This window comes from Eubalaena glacialis, chromosome 12 (genome assembly GCF_028564815.1).
Source record: "Eubalaena glacialis isolate mEubGla1 chromosome 12, mEubGla1.1.hap2.+ XY, whole genome shotgun sequence".
NCBI lineage: Eukaryota > Metazoa > Chordata > Mammalia > Artiodactyla > Balaenidae > Eubalaena > Eubalaena glacialis.
The window spans coordinates 8,487,987-8,509,730 of NC_083727.1; the positions used below are offsets into that span (position 1 = coordinate 8,487,987).

At 44.1% G+C, this 21,744-nt stretch overlaps 1 protein-coding gene across 3 annotated transcripts in view; it reads right to left on the minus strand.

The window, feature by feature from the left end:
• Window positions 1–21,744, minus strand: part of FNDC1 (fibronectin type III domain containing 1) — a 95,507-nt gene that overhangs the window by 59,996 nt on the left and 13,767 nt on the right. Inside the window, exons 2-4 of one of the 3 annotated variants that reach the window (XM_061207264.1) lie at window positions 9,414–9,608; window positions 6,996–7,082; window positions 6,502–6,570 (exon numbers count right to left, since the gene is read on the minus strand). The exons of 1 other annotated variant lie outside the window; for it this stretch is intronic. In XM_061207264.1, coding sequence (XP_061063247.1) covers window positions 6,502–6,570; window positions 6,996–7,082; window positions 9,414–9,608 — 351 coding nt within the window. Of the gene's footprint in view, window positions 1–6,501; window positions 6,571–6,995; window positions 7,083–9,413; window positions 9,609–21,744 lie in introns of those variants that run through there. One more of the 3 variants, XM_061207266.1, reaches the window with a different exon arrangement.

The following is a 21,744-nucleotide window of genomic DNA, read 5'->3' on the forward strand; positions in this document are numbered from 1 at the left end:
AAAGGGCCTCTCTCACAGTCGCTCGTTTCCTAACAATTCACTGAAGGGAAAATCTGTGCACAGATATTTACACTCATCAGTGTAGACATGGAGATGAAACACCGCAAAATGTGGGTTTCAGCCCTGCTGTCCTGGAAGGCTGCTCACCACTGCTGCCTCTTCCCGGCAGCTGGCCGGCGCTGAGTCCTTCCCACGGCATTCTTGTTTGGGCTGAAACTCCCGAGTTCTCACCCAAGAACGTCTGGCTAAATGACGTTAAAGAGCTCTGCACACAAGCCTCTACTGCCTACTTTTTATGATTAAAGAACAGCCTGTAAGGTTGGTGAAGTCTAACCACATTCTGATGTGAGAGGCGGCTTTGAAACAGGCACTCACATAAAGAGACCTGAGCCCCAGGATGAACGTGGAGGTGGATCTGACTCTGTCTTCACAGAGCGGCCAGCCCTGAGGAACTCCAATCTCCAAATGCATTCAACGCCATCCTTCCCCCAGGCCCCGCCAAGAAACAGGGGGCAAGAACTAGGATCTCTGACTAATGCCAGCACCACAGAGTGACGACAAAGTGGCCTGCCCGGGGCCAGCCCCAGAGTCAGCGGCTAAACGAGACGGGGGTGCCCGACCTCCTGACACACTGCGCATCCTCCAGAGCACAGGTGTGGAGAAGAAGCAGCCTCCAAATTTATTTCACTCAACAAACATTTCTTGAGCACATACTATGCGCTTGGCCCAGGCTCTGGAGATACAAAGATGAGTAAATCATTGTGCCCTGCCCCGGAGGAGCTCACCATCCAGGCCAGGAACCACAAACCAGGTCTGCCCTGTGAATTGCACACTTAAAAAAACACTAATAATTGCATGAGAGAGCTACTGAAAATATAATGTCACAGACATTATTAATTCCCTGTGGGCCAAAGAATTGTTAAATTGAAACCAGTGTGTGCAAAGAGGACAGTCTTTGATTCATAAGCAAAAAGTTTGAACTGGGCTACACTTAAAGCTCAAGTCCAACACTCTGCAGCCCCAGGATCTGGCTCCCGGATTATCTGACGACCGCCCAGGGCGGCAGTGCTGTCTGCGGTTCGCCTATTGCCGTACCACACAGGCTACTCTTCCCCAGAGTCATACACACACACATCAGTTTAAGTGAGTTAACACGACCGTCTCCTTGGCTCATTTGGCAGAATGCCTGCCATTAGCATCCAGAGAAGGGGAGGGCGCCACTTCCAGTGTATCACTGGAGACAGTTCTTTATCCTGGGCACCTGTGTGTATTCAGTCACAAACCCAACACCCAGAAACTATAATTCAGTGTTTCTTCCTTGGCTAATACGCTTCCTGGATTTGCTGACCTAAGACACTCCAAGTACGGTGGAGACCAAGGCAAACAGCCATTTCTCAGGAAGGCTTCCCAACTGCTTGCAAAGCTTAGGATCACTCAAAGTGCCTTAGTGTCATTAATGCATGAAATTTCAAAGCTGAAAGAAAGCCTAGAACCTTAGAAGGAAGCTTAGAACCTGAGAAGGTTCTTAGAACAGAACCTGGAGCCTTCCTGGGGAGCCCCATCCTTGTATGGCTGAGGGGCTCAGAAGATCAGCTCTCACTGTTGGCTGAGCCTGAGTCTGGGCTGCAAGAGTGTGCAGTGGAGATGATTACAAGGTTTGATGGATTAATTATGCTGTAAGTTAAGAGATTAGGGAAGGAGCCCATCTCAAGACAATGGGTTAGAATTTTCAAATTCCACATCAGTCACATCTATATAAACAAACTAGCAAGAAAATGTACCTGGAGATGGGTGCTCATTTTGATGAACTACTGATAGAAAAGACCAAAACGCATGCTCGGGGCATGCCTTCCTGATATGTCCACAGGCATTTCCTATGAAAGGAGTGCCAGGGAAGAAAGGAAAGAGGCCAAGCTTTGGTTTTCAGGGTTTCATAGTTTCACTGTTTCAGTGTCAAATAATTTGACACCTGTTCAAATCAGCCTTTGAGTCAGTTCCTATGGGGGAGGGGAGGCTCCAAAGATGAATCCAACCCCAGAACAGCCCTCGGGTCTAACCACGCTTGCAAAGAAGCTTTACGTGTCTGAAGTCAGCCTTAAAGAGAACAGCAATCTTTCCTCAGAGCCAGGAGGAGGGAAGGGAGCCATGAAGGCTTAGAAGTCAAGAGAGGGAAGACAAGAGATGTCACCCTGATGACCTTTATTTCCCAGAGAGGCAGGAAACAAGGTTACTTGCTAGAAGTGAGAGGAAGGCAGGCGGAGGAAGGAGCCTGAAGAAAGTGGCCAAATTTTGGACTAGCCATTGTGAGAGAAAGAAAGGAAACTGAGTAAGGACAAATAATTGCCAAGCAGAGCCGAGGGTCCAGATGAAGTTAGAAAACCAGCTATAAGAAGCTGTCACAATGCGTATCAGCTTAGCTCTTTATTTCTCCCACAAGGCTCAGCAGTTAGCATGCAGGAGGGAAAACCAGAGAGCTGGGGGGAGGGGGGTGGCTGGCATGGCCATGCTGACATGAGTGTGGTTGAAATGCTGGGGACCCAGATAAACTAAGCAAGAAATGAGCCAGGAGACGGCTTCTGGACTCTGGAAAGGGGAAGGGTATACAGACCCAAAGCCTGACTGGATGTGAAACAAGCTTCTGACATCAGGGCACTGAAGAAGTGAGATGATGGGGAATTTCATGATTCTAGATTGTGGAGGGGAGCAACTTCATCTTAAGTGACAGGAGTGAGACTCTCCAATGGAGCACTGTCACGGAGGTGGATGCAGTCCAGGACGTAGGTGTGGCGAGTCACATGATGAGCCAAGTGCCCTCAAGCTACCTGGATTCAGGGAGCAACCTGGGGATCCGGGGGTGACTGTGATAAGGAAAGGAAGGGCTGGGCCACAGGTATCATGCCAGTGCTGGTTGCAAACGGCCTAAGAGAATTGTCAACTCTGTGCTGAACTTGAGTCTGAGCTATAATTTAACTGTAAAAAAAAAAAAAAGTAGTAAGCTTCATGAACTAAGTATAATGTAAAGAAAATAGGAGGCATAAATCCAACTTTCATTTTATGTCTAGTTTGGGCACCATAGTTTAAGGAAAGCACAAAGGACTAGGTTTTTAGAAAACCATAACATTATTAAAAATACATGGGATCCTACTGAGAGCTAAAATTTCCCAGATGAAGAGCTAGTGAAAGCAGATGAATTGCCCTCTGAGTCCCTGGGCTGGCTGGAAGCAGAGGTGGACCGTGGTCGTCATCCTCGACCGTGGTCCTCATCCTGGACCGTGGTCCTCATTTTGACTCCCAGTGCCTGGCTCTGCACAGAGCAGATTACCCAGATCCCGTCACAGGAAAAAAAGCTAAAACAACTTCAGAAAAGTCTGCAGGAAAGCTAAATAATAGGATTCCAATATGTGAAGGGACTTGCAACATCCCTTCCCTGGGGACAAAACAAAGGGAGATGGGTTTACATCTCAACAGGAGAGACTTTACATTTACATACTAAGAACACTTTCTAACAAAAAGATATGAGATGAGCTACCCAAAGAGGAAGTCTAAGCTTCTGCCCTAGGGTTGCATTTCTGCTTAGTCCTATCATTTTCTGAGTCCTGAGAGTGTCCACATTTGCTTGAGTGACCCTCTGAGAATCACTCAGGTCCAGCCCACCTCCAGGACTCCCTGCACATTTTTCCTCCCCTCTTGTGGCTTCTCAGACAGTCCCCATAGGGTCTCAGTCATCTTATCGGCACCTCCCAGGCTACGCCACACTGCTTGTTCTATTTCACAGTGCTGTTGGTTTTTCAAAGAATTTATGATTATGTTACAGGCTAAATTTTGTGTCTCCCCACCCCCCAAATTTTTATGTGTTAAGACCTAAACCCTAGTTACCTCAGAATGTGACTGTGTTTGGAGACTGGGCCTCTTAAGAAGTGATCAAGTTAAAATGAGGTTATTACTAAAGTGGCCCTAATCCCATCTGAATGGTGTCCTTAGAAGGAGCAGAAATTTGGACACACAAAGATACCAAGGATGCATGCCCACAGAGGGAAGATAAGCCAAAGAGAAAGACCTCAGGAGAAATCAAATCTGCTGACACCTTAATCTTGGACTTCTAGCCTCTAGAACTGTGAGCAAATAAATATCTATTGTTTAAGGTAACCAGTCGGTGATATTTTGTTATGGCATCCCTACCAAACTCATACAGGTTGCATGCATTACTTTTTGCTTACAGGTTTATTGTCTTTCTTTCCCACTAGAATACAGTCTTCATTAAGGCCATTAAGGCCCTTGTCTATCTTATTCACTATTGCGTCTTTTGCACCCAGAACTCTGCCTGGAAAGCCGCAGGCCCTGAATGAATGAATTAAATAATTAAAGTCCTATTTTTAAGTAAAGACAATGAGGTCAAGATAGATTCCAGCCAGCAAAGGAGGCCTTCTGAAATCTGAACTGAAACCACTGTTTCCAGCAGAATAAAAGAACGGATTTTCCTCTGGTTTCAAATAAACACCGGAAGAACGTGAAGTATTACTAATCAAAGCACTAGAGCCAACCCTTGGGGCCTCACACCAGGTGCAGATGCTAACGTCTGCGTTTCTAGGACAAATCCCTTCCTTTGCATGAAGATACCTGGAATTCAGAATAGTACTTCTTTTGTTTAACAGGATTATCATATATTAACAATTTCCTCAGAACAATAGCATAGCATATTTTCCAGGCCGTATTAAAAAAGGTACAGATGCATGTTGATCCCTTATTGATAATTTCTCAAAATTTATTTTTATTATTTTCATTAACAATGAAATGTAATTATTTTCTGGAGCACTGTAACCAAGTCTATGCATTCTGGATATGCATTTTTTTAAAGTTCTGCTTTATATCATATACTGCAAAAGGTTTTGGCTAGCAATTTCTTCCAGCATCTTTTTTAACATAATGTATGGCAAATACAGTGTTATGTATTATAGCAGAGCATTCTTTGGCAACTAGGGCCTACAGAGGTTCCTGCAGAGAGAGTTTAAAGGATCTCACTGTCCATAAAACCAAGAGTAAGCTGGGGCATGACTGTCTGTGGTTCCCAGTTCCCAGGGTTTCTGTCACATGTGCTTACTCAGAAAGGACACACACACCCACTCTCACACACACACCTGTTTCTATTAAAGAAGGCATAAGAAATTAACTGCTTAAGAAAAAGTAAGAAAATTACTTGTTCTAAAACTGCCATTCAGAAAACTCTATCAGGAAGATGATAAAAATAAAATGGTTATTTAAAATACAAAGTATGAAATTCAAATACAAGGCACAGTACATTTGCCAGTAAAAGGTTTATGTGTGCCTGTGAATGTTTACATGTGTATCTTTAGGGGTAGACAACCTCTGAAATAAACGTCCTTTCCTATTTTGCACACTTTCTAGGTGTACTACCTTCTTGACTCTTTTACTGTCAATGTCTTCCAAGGTTTGATCCTTGGCTTCTACTCTTGTCTCTCCTAATTCTCACCCACTCATCACTCTCCCTACTTTAGTTCTCACTCTACAGCATGACTCCTAAACCACGCCTACCTCTTGCTTCTCTCTTCCAACTTTCAGGCCCTCATCTCCAATCACCTATAAGACATCGCCACTACATCCCCTCACGTCCAACGTATTTAAACAAGAACATATCACCTTTCCTAGAAATCCAGTTTCCTTTCCTGGTTGTTTTGTTCTTCCACTCCCTTTTTGTATAAAGCGGACTTTGAAAACTGCCTACACCCATCAAATCTGACCCGAGAAGCAGATTAGGGTCATTGGTTTCCACATACTCACCTTCCTCTCAACAACAATACCAGATTGATGTATTTAAAAACACTGCTCCTTGCCACACTGCCTTTGGGACATCACCCAACCACACTCTGAAAACACTGCTTTCATTTTGCATTATCGTTTAACCATTAATCAAATATATTCATGAAGCACACAGGAAATGTCAACACTTCTCTCAACAAGTAAAACAATATGGCCAGACAACATCAACATCCAAATGATAAAACACACATATATACAAATATGGAGCAGAGATGGAAGGCAGGTTATCTAACATATCACAAAATATCCCATGGATAAGAAAAGAGAGAAAGCCTTGATGCAGCATATTAGCCAATAAAAGCCACTGTTTGGTGGGCCCCATTCATTTCTGCATCCACAGGTAGAAGAGCTGTAAATATCCTCATCGGGCCAGGGCTGCCATCTCAACCACCATATTTGCCTGTTAACAGCACAACAGCATCCCCAGATGTAGACGAGGACATGCCCCCACGCCAGAACACGAAAGAGCAGTGAGGAGTGAGCAACACGGGCTGCAGTCTGGTCCACCTGGTGCAGAGTGGATCGACCAAAACTGTGCGGCATGTGTGTTAGTTTAGCGATGGGAACCAAATGAAGGTTTGTGAGCACATGTGTGTGTGACAGAAGCACAGCCCTCTTTTGAGATGGTGCTTCAGTGAAGACATGAACCGAATGAGCAAATAGTACCTGTGACGGTTTCATTAAATGGTCCTGGACCCTTAATGGGAAAACCATCAATCTTGATCCATTCACCTCCTAAATTAGGAAAATGTAACTTGATAGTTAGAAAGGAGGACTGTTGGATTGTCCACATTTCAGTGCATCCCTAAACGCATATTTCAACGGTCTCTTCAACAATCTTCCAAAGGATCTGCTCAGGCCATACGAGTGACTAGGCCCCTAACCTGTATGGACAACACACATTTTTGGCCTTTTATACATAGTTTACTCTAATGAGTACTCCGAAATTTAAGACAAAACGCTAATAACCTACATCAAAATTATTTTAAAAGAAGGGATAAATCTCTCCTAGTTTTCAACCTTTCAGCTTGCCATACAAGTCTAAAAATTTCTTGTTTGGGAACTCTTTAATGATTCTAGATTTGTATTGACCTGATGAAGCAAAGAATCTCCCAATCTAAGTCACAAAAATACAGCCTCCAATTCTAGATAAGACTTACCAGGCAGGCTTTCAGCTCTGTAAACTGGACGGCTCACTCCACTGTTGTTTTCTGCAGTAACCAGCACAAAGTACACTACCCCCGGCTCTGAAACATATGGTTTATATCAAGCCACCGTTTCAAATATCCAAGAATGACAATTTAAGTCACCGTCTTCCTTATACCAGTTATAACCAAATATAAAAATCTGAATTAAGTGAGCAGTCTAACTATAGCTTTCTCTCTTTTCTTTAATCAAAATCACTGACATTCATCCCAGGCAACTGAAGCACACCTGACCAAAAGAACACAAAATTTATTTAATACAAAGTACATGACATGTGTAATAAACCTGGATTCATGAACAGTCAACAAGAAAAGCTTTTGCGTTTTTTTAATGTGAAATCAATGGAGGAAACAGGCATGCACTGTCCACTAGATAACTGGTTTATCCCACAGTGTTAGTAACTACAAAGAATATTTCCCAATGGAAACTCCAAATGGCAACCTCCCAAAAATAGTGAGAAAATTTCAGTGTAACTCATAAAATTTAGTGCATGGGAAATCTTCATTGCAATCAATAAAGCTACATGGAATTTTCCTCTTTTCATAATAAAATATTTCCCTTACTATGTGTACATGCTGTCTTTGACTATTTCAACAAAAATCTAGAAAAACATTTCCTGGGATCTTGGATATGCTAAGCTTGAAATAATTGGGCTTCACTTTTTGACGTGCATCTACAGGTCAAGGACACATAGCGAAGGTCTCTTTGGCTGAGATCCTCAAGTTGCTGGGATGCAAAAGGAAACCCAGACACCGTGTTACAAATGGAGGGCACCCTGACCTTGCAGCTTCGAAAAGCAAAACTCTAGTGGTGCTGGTTTTCCTCCAAATGAACTATTATCTTATGAAAGGTAAGTGAAGGTGCCAATTCCTGGAAGAGATGAAAGTCTGTGGGCATTTGAGGGCATGAAGCGTGGGAGAGGTAAGAGCTCTGTCCAAGGCAATAATGTTAATTGCATTGTTCAAAGTGAGGAGCGTTCCTTTCACAAAACTTCAGTTCTCAAAGCCAGAGGCCCAGGGGCAGCCACACATCTGGGACCCCTGCTATGCTCAAGACTGGTCCGCCTTCTGTCTGACCATGGCAGGGCCTGGTGGCATTGAGGGTTTGGCACGACCTGCCGGACTAACTGGGAAATGCTCTAGGTTCAGACAAAAAGCAAAACCAGGCTTCGTCAGGCACTTTCTCTCTTCGCTCTGAGCTTATTCGTATTTCAAAGAAATTTCATCAACGTGTCTCTGATTCTGTTCAGTTAAGTCATTCAGAAAGATGCTGGGGAGACACTCTCAGTTTGCAGTGAGTTCTAGGGCTTTCTTTCTGCATGTTTTTCTTCTCTGCAGCAACCCTAACAACCCAAGGGTTGAGCAAGCAAATGTGACGCTGCTCGTGCCTTTGGTGGGATAGAAACTCCATTTAACCTCACGGTAGGACTCTGGGGGGCCCTAGTGACGTGGAGGAGATTCAGATCCAGTGAAACGTATGTTTTGCTGGAACCATGAAGATGGGAATCTGTCCCTCTTTGTCTCCCCTCCGTGCACTTTCTGCTCTGCTACCCACAAAGCTTAATTATCACAATGCAGGAGGTGGAGAAGGAGTCAGTGTACTGGATGGTGACCAGGAAACTAAGAAGCCACGAGCGGGTTCTGATCCACTGAAGGAAGGCAGCAGGACGCTAACGTGGCCGGCGGGGAACCTGGTTGTCACAGGTGCCGACTTCTGTTACTTCCTAGGATCCATCTTAAGGTTGGGCCACGAGATGACTGTAGAATAAGCGGGGTTTCAGGCCAGTGGGACCAAAAAAGCAGAAGATAGAGCATCCACTGGAGGCAGCTCAAAGCCTGAGTTCAAAACCACCTACACCTGCACTTATAAAAGAATATATTTAGGCAAAATGCTAAATACCCCAAACTTCCAGAATCAAATCTAATGGCGAGAAATGTTATATCTTTGAACCACATGTGGCAAAGCATGACACATCACACACCCCTACGGGGACATATTACTTGAGTAATCCCTAACGATAAAATGGTTTATAAATTAGAAATCTCAAGATCAGGCTACAGACTTGTCCAGTTGTCAAGTTCCTACGAGATAAAAAAGGGTTGATGTACTTTCCAAAAGCACATCCAGAAACTAAAAATTGTTTCCTACGTCAATTTGGAGAGAGATCCAGGAACACTGGACTTCAAATGCAGGTTGGGGAAGCCCATGGGCAAGATGAAGGCTGTTGCTTAATAGCCTCTTGACCTTGGCTGTCCATCCCCAAAGAACCACTGGGTACCATTTTTGTCCCACAAATAGTCACCCTGAGAATGGAAGGAGAATGTAGGAGTACAGTTAGTTCTGACCAGGAACAAGACCAGAGTGTCACTTACCCACATCCTCAATAAGGAAGGAGTGTGTCTCCGCATTCACCTTGATGTATTTAAGACTTTTCAGTGACTTCCCATAGGCAATGTTGTAATGCTCCACGGGTCTACTGGTAGCATCTTTGGGTGGGTCCCACGTGACTTTCAGGCCCATTTTAGTGGACAGCAGTTTCACATGCCTTGGCTTCAGTGGGTGGTCGGCTATGCAAACAGCGCAACTATCAACTCATGGGAAGGGCAGATTGGGAAAACGAATTTTTTCCAATGTTCTCTGACATGCTTAGCAAAAGAGCAAATGACTTTCAATCTGTCTGACCCTGAAGACTTTAAGTACCGTCACATTTGGACATCATTACAGTGCGACAGCAAAACAGACATACCAAACCCACAAGCTTTTATGTATTTCAGGGAACTGTGGGTGGTAAATTTAAACCAAAAGTAAGACAAATCAAAATAAACTCTAGGCGTTCTCCAGCTTGATCATGTTGCCTTGCTAGTGCAAGATTAACAAAATAGTAATTTGACATATTCTCCAGAAGCATTCATGCATTAAATAACTTCTTAGGATTTTGCATGGTACAGCTGGACAATCTTTCAAACAACTCTGAGAAGAATAACATAAAACTCTCATGATCAGGAAGAATTTCCATTGTATCCAAAGTGAGATAACAGAATCATTCATTTCCACAAAGAAAACAAACCAAGATCAACACCTTGAAAGAGAGGTAACCCGCTGGTTTTATCTGCATGTAGCTAATTTAAATGTTTCCATATTTTGTCCCAGAAGAGGAAGGACAAATTATTAAGAAGCACATTTTTATCTCCAGTTATGAAGTTCCAAAAGAGTGTTCTTGATTTTCAAAAATAACCAAAATGAAACATAACATTTTGTCAAACAAAATATCTCAGCTCATAATGTAACCAATATTGCAATGCAACATAATATAAACAGATGCTAATATTCACGCAACAGTCAATTCTGGGGCAAATCTGGATCTGAAACTGATTATTCAATGATGCAAGGCATTCTCAGGGGGGGCAAAGTAATCTTAAAAACCCAGAAACATTTAAACTTAGTAACATTAAGAAAAATGAATTTAGACTCTCATAGAAGAAGAAAGGGAAAAAGGAGTGTTTCGTGATAACATATAGATTGGTTAGTATGTGACTGTAACACGAATGAAGATTCTGAACAAAATAAGTATGGCTGATTCTAACATATATCACTTATTCTTCCCAAAATTACCCTGCTGCCTCAGGAGTAAAGATGATAAAAGGAGAGAACTCCTGGGACCCCCACTAAAGAAGTTCAAGGAATGAAAAAATAGAGTATGAATATAATAATTTTCGAGGCACTAGAGAAAGAATGTCCACTTTGGAGACAAAAACACAGTGTCAGAAGATGAGCACGGACCAGACCCCAGAAAGCATTCCTTCCCCAGTGTCAGAGGTGAGGGTCCTGTAAACCCGAGATGGGAGAAATCACAGACAAGAAACTTAACACCATCGGGGAAATTTTGAGTTGAGGAGACAATAAAGATAGCACACTAGTGAGTTTCTGGATATTTAAGATTAGCAATCATGGCGACTCTGCCATAATCTTCACTGACCCTTCCTCGCCTACGAGAAACTTTTCAGGATTTACTTTGTCTGAGGACCGGGGCTCCCTTTCCTCAGTTTCCTTTATTTCTCCCAAGGCTTCACTACAAAAACCTCCCCTCCTTCTCTGCCACGTGTTTGACCCTATCTAGTTGCAATCCCCATTTCCCACAATAGCAGAAATCATTCCCAGGAATCCAATATTTCACCCTGACCAAAATATCGGTGGAAACAAAGCAAGGACTCCAACACCACGAAAGGATGTTCATGGTTAGGTGATTCTCCTAAGGAAGAAAACAAATGAATGAATAAGTGAATAATGCTTTTCTTTACTGTTCAATTCCAAACCTCCCTTCAGACAGATGGTCTGAAATGTGAGACTTGCGAAGCCCTAACACCATCACATTTTCCTCTGGGTGCGAGTGATTCAATCAGTACACAACAGCCTGGGTCTGAAGATGATTTATATTCATTACTGACATCTGAAAAGAGGAACAATCTATGAATATGCTCATTGTTCATTCCTGCTCTGCCTTACATCTGTCCTTGGACACAGCATGGAATAATTTCTAAGTCACATGAGAATCGCAGTCAAATGGTTGCATCAGCCCAGCATAGGGGGACATTCAAAACCTCAAGGAGCTCCAATAAGATGAGGAAAGTAAAGAAGAACAAGAGGCAAATCCCCCTGGGTCACCAAAACCTAATGCACATCATTGCATTCCGCTTACCCCATCAGTTTCCAAGTGTGTCCATGCATGAGTTTGTTTGTTCTCCTCTTGCCAATGATCAAGTACCATCAGTGTGTCTCAACTCGATAACTGCCTGCATCAGCATTTGTGCACTAAGAAAAAGGCCATATGGTGTAAAACAACTCTAAAGTATAAAAATGGGAGAGGGAAATGGACAGGAAAAGAGGGCTTATTGAGTGCCTACCACCTGCCACTCTCTGCCCTGAAACTTACACTGCAATAGGTGCTCTTAACACACACAACCTGGGAGGTGTTATTTACTCCCTCCATATGGCAGATGAAGAAAGCAAGGCCTGGAACAGAGAGGTTAGGAGAACTGCCCAGAGTCACACAGCTGTGTGGAACAGGGGTGGAACCAAATGCAAATCCTGCTGTGTCCAACTCCAAAACCAGGCTCTTCCCACAGCTCACACACCCTCGGACTCTGTCCCTGCTCATAAATGACCAATGACCACACTCATGGAAAATTAATTTAGGAAGCCACTAGTATCCTAAAACCAATTGTGAGGACTCCAGCTGTGTTTATCATTTGCTCCACCATCTATCCCACCTCCCCACACGATTTTCCCCTCTGGGGGGTACTCTGCCTTCACCTACAGTCACCTTGCCTCCTGCTGCCTGTGTTCATCCTCTCCTCTCCCTGGAAGGAATGGAGTAAGTGAACAATATTTGCATTCTTATAACAAAATCTTAGGCCAAAGGAACAACTTTCTAATGGTGACATTTTAGGCCTTGGAGAGTTACCTAATAAAGGTCGTTTTTGAACACGAAGACCTTTGGGGACCCTGAAATCATCCCTTAGAGGCAGCCTTAGGGTCAATCTGCTTGTAAAATCAGTCCTGAATTTAAGATTCTCCAAAGGCTTTAGACCAATGTACCATAACCCGTCCCCCCACCCAACTCCCCAACACACACAAATTGGGCCAAGTAAACAAAATACTACAGTGACTTAATTAAGCGACATTTTCATTCCCTGGATTCTCATCAACTTTGATATTTAAACTTGATATCATTGTTGATGCTGCCTAGTCAACATCACCCATGCCTCAGAAAGGCTTGGATGAAAAGAAGAACAGGAGGGCTAAATGAAAGGAAATCTGTGGTCATTCCAGGCCTACCCCTCACCCCCCAAGTGCCTGAGCTCTGAGAGTATTCATCAAACCAGCCTCTATCTAAGGAAGAACCGTTCTAGGCAGGTACAGATCAATGTGCATGAACTTGGATTACTTGATAGAAGACTTATTCTTGGGGCTAGAAACATGGCAATTTGTTCTATTCCTGATCATTGTTTTGTAGGTCTCATGACTTCATTCCTTAAATGTGAAGTAGAGACATAAGGAGTGTGAAATTGGTTTCAGGGTCTGCAGACTGCATTCTGGGTTCCAGATCAGCATTCTGGTAGCATAAAGTTGATACATGACATACACTGGCTCCTTATTTATTTTTAAGTGTTCTTAGAAACTTAGAACAGACCCTCCTGTCTGCTAGATAAATGAAGCACAGAACCCTCTTGTAATAGTTTTCAGTATTCTCATCTGATGAAGATGATACAGGGGTATACTCTTTAAAGCCATGTATGCCATGAACAGCTTCTCCAAAGAGAAGAAGGACACACCCAAAGTTAATAGAACAGGAATCACATGACCCAATACAGGGGATGTTGGGAGGGCACCTCACAGAGTGTGTGTGACAGGTTAGGGCTGTGACAAGCTGTTTTTTCATCTCCACAGAAGGCAAAATGAGGACGTGAGCTCAAGCTGCACCCTAAGGGATTTCAGAGGAAACAAAAAGAATTTCCTGTCCGTGTCCTTCCCCATCACCCCCCATTCGAGGCTGTCTTTGATGGAGACAGATGGTAAGGTGCTCGAGACAGAAGCAGCAGCCAGCAGAGTCTGCTATGACTCGAGCAATTTCATACCATGACAGAGTCATCCCACAGTTCATACCAGTAAACCTCATCCAGATTCATGAATGTTTTACCAGGTACTGAGTGGCAAAATGGTATTTTGATGATATTTCAGATACCTAGTAATTGCCAAGCTAGACATCTCCATGCCATGGCTCCCGTGAGACCTCTATTGGTCCGTTTGAGAATGAAAAATAAGGGACAGTCAGAACCCAGAGTTCTTACTTTGATCTAAGCTCCAAACTCCAGGTCTCATTCAAGAGGGCCCTAGCAGGCCAATTTGGTTGAAGGGTCCAAGTATGGATCCACATCTGTTCAAGGATGGATTTCAAGATTCCAAGGGCTCTGCAATGTCCGTCCTCAGAGAGTCCGCAGAGTGGCCTCAAGGGATTCTCCAGGGCTGACGAAAGCTCTCGGGAAGGCTGGGTCCAGAGCTAGGTCCCACAGCCGGCCTGGTCTGCCCAACATCTACAGGGCTCATTTATCATAGTGGACAGGGCACAATCCCTCACCTGTCCCTTCCCCACCTCCCCACTCTGGCACCTCTCTGGGCATCGGATACTGACCACACACTCAGAACTCACTTAAATGGCTAATGGATTGAAGAGAAAGACATTAGGATGGTTTAGACTAATGAGGTCAACCGAGGGTCCCCAATCCAAACACCTCCAAGGACCAGGAAGATGAAGCAAATAAGCGAAGACATATTAAGGAATGTACACTCTGACCAAAGGCACAATTTACTTTCTGGCACCTGTTGACCAAAAGGAATTCAGGATCCAGATTGTCCAATATTCTGGGGATTTTTTTCTAAGAAGTTAGAAATCCTGATTTTTGTGTGAATTCTCCCAATTTTATACTAATTCACTTAAGTTTTAAGAAACACTATATGAAGAAACACACACACACACACACACACACACACACCCCAGCTGGCCAGACTCAGTCCACTGGCAGCCAGCTGGTGACCTCTACCTTAACTCCAGAAGAAACCATTTAGTTGCTGATCCTGACAACTTCCCAATGTCCTGTGTGAATGCTGAGACTCCCGTGGGAGTCTGGGTCCATCAGTAAGAGCGCCAGGTCAAGGTGCATGCTAAAGTCTGGAGAAGAACCAGCACTAACCCAGCCCCTGAAGGCTTGAGGTACAGATCTGTTCAAGGACTCATTTCCCACCTCCAGAATTCCCTCTCTCTCCCAAGAGACCCAAAAGCTGTGAAAAAAACTTGCCTAGGCTCCAAGGAAGTAAGGAGGACCCATCTCAGGATGAGTCTAGGGAGGGGAGTGTGAGGTGCTACCTAGGCTTCAACTACTCGTACAGTCAATGACTTCCACATGCCCAGCTCTGCCCTAACCATCCCAGACGGAGAGTTCCTACTGCCTATTTGATAGGCCCACGTGAGTTCCAAACTGAGCATGTTGAAAATGAAACTCTTGGTTCAGACTCACCACACATCCTTAAGGGTACACACCTACCCGCAACAGCCAAAAATAAATACGTTCCTAGAAAGGGAGCTCTGTCAAGGGCTACTTCTCAGATTAAGAGAAGGAAAGTTCAGAATCCATTCATACAATGAATCAAGGATAAAAGTGATGCAAAAAAATGACACAATCCATGGGGAAATCCTGCTTAAGACTGTGATTCAGAATAGTTACTGGATCTTTCTGGATCCAAAGTGTTGTGTTTGTTTGTTTGTTTTGTTTTGTTCTACTTTTAAAAAATATCCTCCAGTTACTTCATTACATTCTCCAGACAGGCAAAAAGAGAAGGGAAGGGAGATGGATGGCAGACGTGAGGGAGAAGTTGTGAGACCACCATTAACCCACCTGCGTGCTTCCTCTGTACCTGCTCCATCACAGCTTTCCAAGTTGACTGACTTTAGTCAAATCCGCTACACCAAAGCGTTGGCATACAGAGTTCAACGAATATCAGAGGAATGAATGAATACTTTGAGCTGGATTTACGGTCAACCTACCATCTAGAAACAGAACAGTAGCTGACAAACAAGCTCAAATCCTTTCATTCCTGTGACTGCACTGGACAGAGCAACCTCTCACAGAATCATCTAGACAAGGAGGCTACCCCCCAGCTGAGGTAGGAAAATCCACCAATAAAATGGTAATTGGTAGAACCCAATATTTTCTGAGACAATAACTGACGCAGTCATTACAAGAAAAATAAGTATTTCTTCTTTGAGTTTTCTACTGCATACTTACTGAGGGAAATGACTCAAACGATAGTTTGATTTGACTTGAAAATTAAATCTGAAAAATAGATTTGTATCTCAAAATTCACAGTCATATTGTACTACACAATTTATAGACTGACGTTAGATAGCAACGATGGACAACAATGAAAAAGGGCCTATATGTTTCTCCTGAGCTGATAAATAACAAATCACATACAATTTTATCTCACCTGACTAAATGTGTGAAGGAGCTTTTCCGGGATTTGAAGGGTAGGGGACAAAAGTGGTCCTTATGAACATTTGAGCTCAACCAATTTGAGAAAGTAGATAAAGGAGTCAGAAATCAAACTATCAGGTTTATTACTGAGGAGGTTGCACTGGAGAAGGTGGGTCTAACGTGTGACCTCCATCGTGCCTCTTGTGCCCCCTCCCGTCCCCCCTCCCATCTCCAATTCTGGGTGGACACAGCTGAGCCTGCAGAGCAGACCAGCTCAGGACCACTGCCTCACAGGTTGGGTGAGAGCAACAGGCCTGGGCCCCCCCCCACAGCGCTCCCCATGGGTAAGCAGGATTGGAGCCGAATGCAGCCTTCCTACAGCAAAGCAGGCTCCAAGAGGACACCTGTGTGCCTGTCTCTTCTAATTCGTGAATGCCACCGAGTAGAGAAAGTAGACCAATGGAGACTGGGCTCTCACCACTCACCCCTCCAATCAGCACGCCTCAAGGAGGGAAGGGAGCAGGATGAGGACAGAGGCCAAAGCAAACATCAAGAGAAGGCAATGGAAGTCCCGGAGCATCCCCGGAAGCTTGTTCCCTCACCCCACTGGGCATGACCTCAACCTGAGGTCAAGTGTGGCTGCCTCTTCAGAGCGAGGGTCAGGACCACTTGCCCCCCCTTCAGAGCCTCCCCCAGTACTAATCGTAGGTGGGGACTGCCCCCCACCCCAGTCCCCAAAAAGCTCTGAAATGAGGAAGGCTCATTCTTTAACCAAGTCCAAAGCCAAGTTGACCTCTAGCCTGAAAATCCACTTCTGGCCTTTCCTATTTCAATCCCAAATTTTGCCCACCTCATGGTGTCCAAAATAGCCCACGGGATTTCAGCAACGAGATGAAATGACAAAATAAAGACACTCTGAAAATATAATACTAGCAACATAAAAAAGTCCCCGTTTCAATTTGTCTCTCCTATTACAAAAGTCCCAGGGAAAAGGTAAAGTCCAAGAGTGAAGGCTTCTCAACCTCACAGCTTAAATAAAATAGAAAGATTTGAAGTCCAAATTGCTTTATTCCCTTACTTCTCATCCTGTTTAGCCTCAGCCAGAAGAGATTCATTCAAATGCCCAGAGGGGGGTCAGGGTTCTCTCAGAACTGCAATCTCTGCCATCTTTCACTGGAATTGGTGTCGATTCTTCAGGATTCCCTGGACTAAAATTAATTGAATCCAAAGTCTCTCAGCTCCCTACGTTCCTAAAGAGTCCTAATAAGACCCTAAAATCTCTGCAAGGCAGGGAACCAAAAATGTGCTGTGTGAAGGACACATATTATTTTTCTCTACCCAGTGAAGCCTCCCCCAGTTCTCTGGTAACAGACCTCTGGTCCTGTGACCCAGCCAGCCCCCAAAACTTCACAGGAATTGTTCTCATTGGAGCTGGACCCTGAGCACTGCCTTTGCTTTCGGTTGGAATTGTGGGTGACCAGTTCTTGCTGTCACACGGCGAAGAGACCAGAGATGGAGAGAAAGAGTCTGGGCATCCCTAAGACCAGCTCAACCCCTGCCCTTCCCAATGTACGGTTCCACAAGCCATGAATTCTGGAATTTAAATTAGTTCAAGTTGGGTTTTCGCCACTTGCAGTCAGAACCTAATGGATTAAGAGCCTATTAATCAAAATCTTCTATGGAAGTCAAAAATAACTTTTTTGAAGCTACCCCAGCAGCCAGTACATTTGGTCACAAAAGGCTGCCAATGCAGACACACCCAAAGAAATTAAGGCAAATACCAGCCAGGGATGGCTGCCATTCTTAGCTGAGAGCGCCCTGTAGCCCACCCAGTCTGGCAGCGGAGGCCAAGGAGCAGGAGAGGACAACCTTGGTTAAGGAGAAAACCCTCAAAGGAATGTTAAAAGCTTTGGAAATAAACTGGTCCCTTAAAACCCAAAAATGCTAAAATTATTTCTTAAGTATACCAAGGATCGCTCTTTAATGCAAAAAAGCCTTCATGTTTGTGTAAGTCTCTCTACTGCTTCTTTGTCTGAAATTCAAGTTTGACTTTCCACTGAAAACCGCCAAATACTTCCCAGACTCTGAAATGAAGAAAACACAGATCTCAGTGTAACCACAAATGTTTGACCAAAAATCCAATCGATACGCCAAAAAAGGTTAGGATGTACTGAAATTGCAGTGTAGCTTGGGGGAGGAAGCAATGTGATCTACAAATCTGACTATGATTCCGAGGAAAGCTGGAAAAATTCAACAATTATCCATAAGATACCAGACAGCACAGGACTCTCCAGAAATGCAGAAACAACCAGATGGTTGGCAACATGTGGGCAAAACACTGAAATGACTGCTTTTTAACTAATTTTTCAAATGGATGTTGGAATTCTATTTGCCAAATGGTTATGACCCTTCCCTTCAAACAAAAGGGGAGGGGGAAGTGCATGGTGTTTTGCAACTGTGCAAAGTAAAACTGATACTAGTAACATTTACAGGTGGCTGATTGAGTTTTCCACCTGGAAATCTGGGGTTGGGTAGACAGAGTCAGAGCATGAAAATAATGGCCTGGCTCCTCTTCTGATACTTCACGCTAGGCATGGGGTTCAATCAAAGTGTTCCCCACGGCTGGCATGGTTCTTTAGGTATAACTGCATAAAAAATGAAACCAAACTCTAGATCTTTGGGGTCTTTAAACGTAAAAAACACTCCAGGGAGCTGAAAGAGCTTTGCAGACAGAACCTCTGACCCCACCATGGGGATCCACACAATGCCGGCCTCACGCAGAGAGAAACACCAAGGCAAGCAGATGTTCCGGGTCCCTCGGGAGATCAAGGGTAGCCAGGGCTCTCCGGACTTTAACCCTGGTTCACATCCCTCAAAACCCAGTCGATTTCTCCAGGTTAATGGTGACTTACTGGATTCTACATTCTACCCCATGCCCCCAAATATGGCAAATATGTCCTGTCGTATTTACCTGGTAAGGGTGTATGTGAGTAGAGAAGCTAGAAGATTCCAAATGGCCCGGGCAGCTCTTGTGTGTGGCTGGAGCATCAGTCCGGGTTTCCTAATGACCAGAGGGGCCAGCCGGGCCCTGGGTGCAACTGCACTCCTGCGCACCTCGCCAGCAGCCTCTGCTAAACCTGAATTCCCTGCAAGGTCCCCGGCCCCTCGGGCATTTTCCAGTATTTTGATAACAACAAAGCATCATTTTATTCAGACGAAAAGGCCAAATTCATATGCATACATGCCACTGTGCTTATAAGGGCGCTGGATGGTCACTGGATACAATTGTGAATCACATTTTTTCTCCATCAGCTCAAAGAAGCCAAATGGTAAAGCCATCCAAATCTCAAAATTCAAGCCGCTGGCTAGTCTTTAAGTAGAGTTTGTCTGAGTCCATTTCCATCCTCTCTTGCTGGCAGCACCACTGCACCCGCATCCAGCTCTGTGCAAGCATCCTCCCCCTTGCGCCAGCTTCGGGCAGCCTCGTGTCATGGGCTGAGCTGATCCCCACACTTGGCTTTGGGAAACTACTCCCCTTGGGGGCTGCACACAAGCTGGTCACGCCTGAGGCCACCAGGCACTCCTGTGAGCACATGGGGACTTCCCAAGGGAAGAGCCCAATGCCACATGGGCAGCGCTTTCTCCTTGGTCCCCTCCTCCACAGGAGATGGCCCCCAGCTTCCCACCCAAGGCCACTTGCACCCTCAACACAGCCACAGTTCCTTGATGCTGGTAAACAACGCTGTCATTCCAACACTCTCGCGTCACCTCAAGGGTTAACAGCTCCCGATGGACAAAGTTTGCTTAGAATGTTCTAGATTCTAGGCTGTGTGTTTGTATTTGGGGGGTTACTGGGGTGAAGAGTGGAAGCCAGAATACTTGCTAATATAGTTTAACCTCATTTTATTCCCCTTCATTATCTTCTTTCTTCTCTCCTGACCCCCAGCACCTTGGGAAAGATCTACAAAGCAGAAAAACACAAAAATGGACCAAACAATGAAGCAGCAAAGAATTCTGTTTCAAAACAAACAGCAAGTGGCAAAGCCAAAATCAAATTCTCAAGCCCAAAGAATACTCTTAAAATGAATCTGCCTTTTCCCTCAGGATGTTTTCTGAGATGTTTTAAGTTGAATTTTTATTAGTCCCATTCAAGCCAAGTTTCCCAACTAATTAAGAACAGTTTAGCAGTTTGCATTGAATTCAGAAACTGCTGTATAGACACTGTGGGTTGGGTACCCAAGAGCCATGCCCAGCTTCTTCTTCCTCCCTAGCCTTCTTCTATAATAGGGGCTGAGATACTGAATATTCATAATGCTTCAGCTTCCCCTATAGCTAAGGGTAGTCATGTGGTCAATTCTAGCCAATGACATATGAGAAAGTTACTGCTGCCACCTCCAGGAAAGCATTATCAAAGGGTCAGGATCTGCTGTCCTATGCTTTTGCCTTTTGTATCTTCCTCCACTTCCCCCTCCCCGGGATGTCAATGTGATAACTGGAGATGCAGCAGCCATCTTGGAACATCAATCAAGTAACAAGTCTGAGAATGATGACCTGGCCTGGGGTGGCAGAGTGGAAATACAAAAAGATCCTGGGTCCCTGAGAACCTCTCTGCTCCCGAGTTTATTGGTGAGTAAGATAAACAATTCCCTAACCTGTTGAGCCACTGCTCACCAGATATCGTGTTATCAGCAGCCCAATCCATTGCTACCTGATATCATCATTTCTGGATCCATAAAAACAAATCACTTTTTCTCTTGATTTCTAAATGAGAACTGCTTTAACTTTAATTCCTTTCTGTTTGTTGTTTTTAAGGGATCCACTCCAGGAATTTAATTTTTTTTTTTTATTTTATACATTTATGTGTCTTTTTTTTTTTTCCTTTCACACACAGGAATTTAATTTTGACAATGTCAATGATTTATTTGTCAGTATGCCATGGACTTGAGTAAGTACTTCTACCCAGATCATGATGCGGCCAGAAAGGGTGAACTTAACCAGCAGAGCTGGCAGAATTTGAATATTAGGAGTTAAGGTTTTAAAGCTCTTGGCCATTTTATTCAGGAAACAATGTAAGCAAAAGCTACTATTCCAGAGACAAAAACAAGAATTTTTCCCCATCTAAACCACCAGCTTTCCAGAATGGTTTAGGGAAATGTAATTGGAGTAATTCCATAGACATATTTATCTATGACAATAAGAAAACAAGGGACCCTAAAAAGAAAATGCTTAGATATGAGAAGGGAATATAGGACTCCTTCCTGCTGTTGACTGGCATCAGAGACCCTACAAGAAACCAGTACTTTCCAGGCTTTTGTGGGATCTTTTGCACATTCTTCAAATTCAATTCGCAGCTGAGAAATAGCTGGTGCAGCTTAAACTCAGCCTACTACAAACTGCTTGACATGCCAGCCAAAAAAAACTCCCTGAAAATTCATTCCTTGTCCCAAAATGTGAAAGTCATTGTCTAACTATGTTAAACACTTGGGCATTACTGTCGCTATAATCAACGCTCATCTTACTCAGAATGCTCCCTGAAAAAATACCCTTAGAAGAGAGGCCAAGCAAATGTTGTGGAGAGGAAGGTATGAAACAGAGTAAATGAGGCAGACATGACCGGAAGCCAACCCCACATGGACCCAGTGACAACCCAGATTGCTAAGGATAATCACTTTCT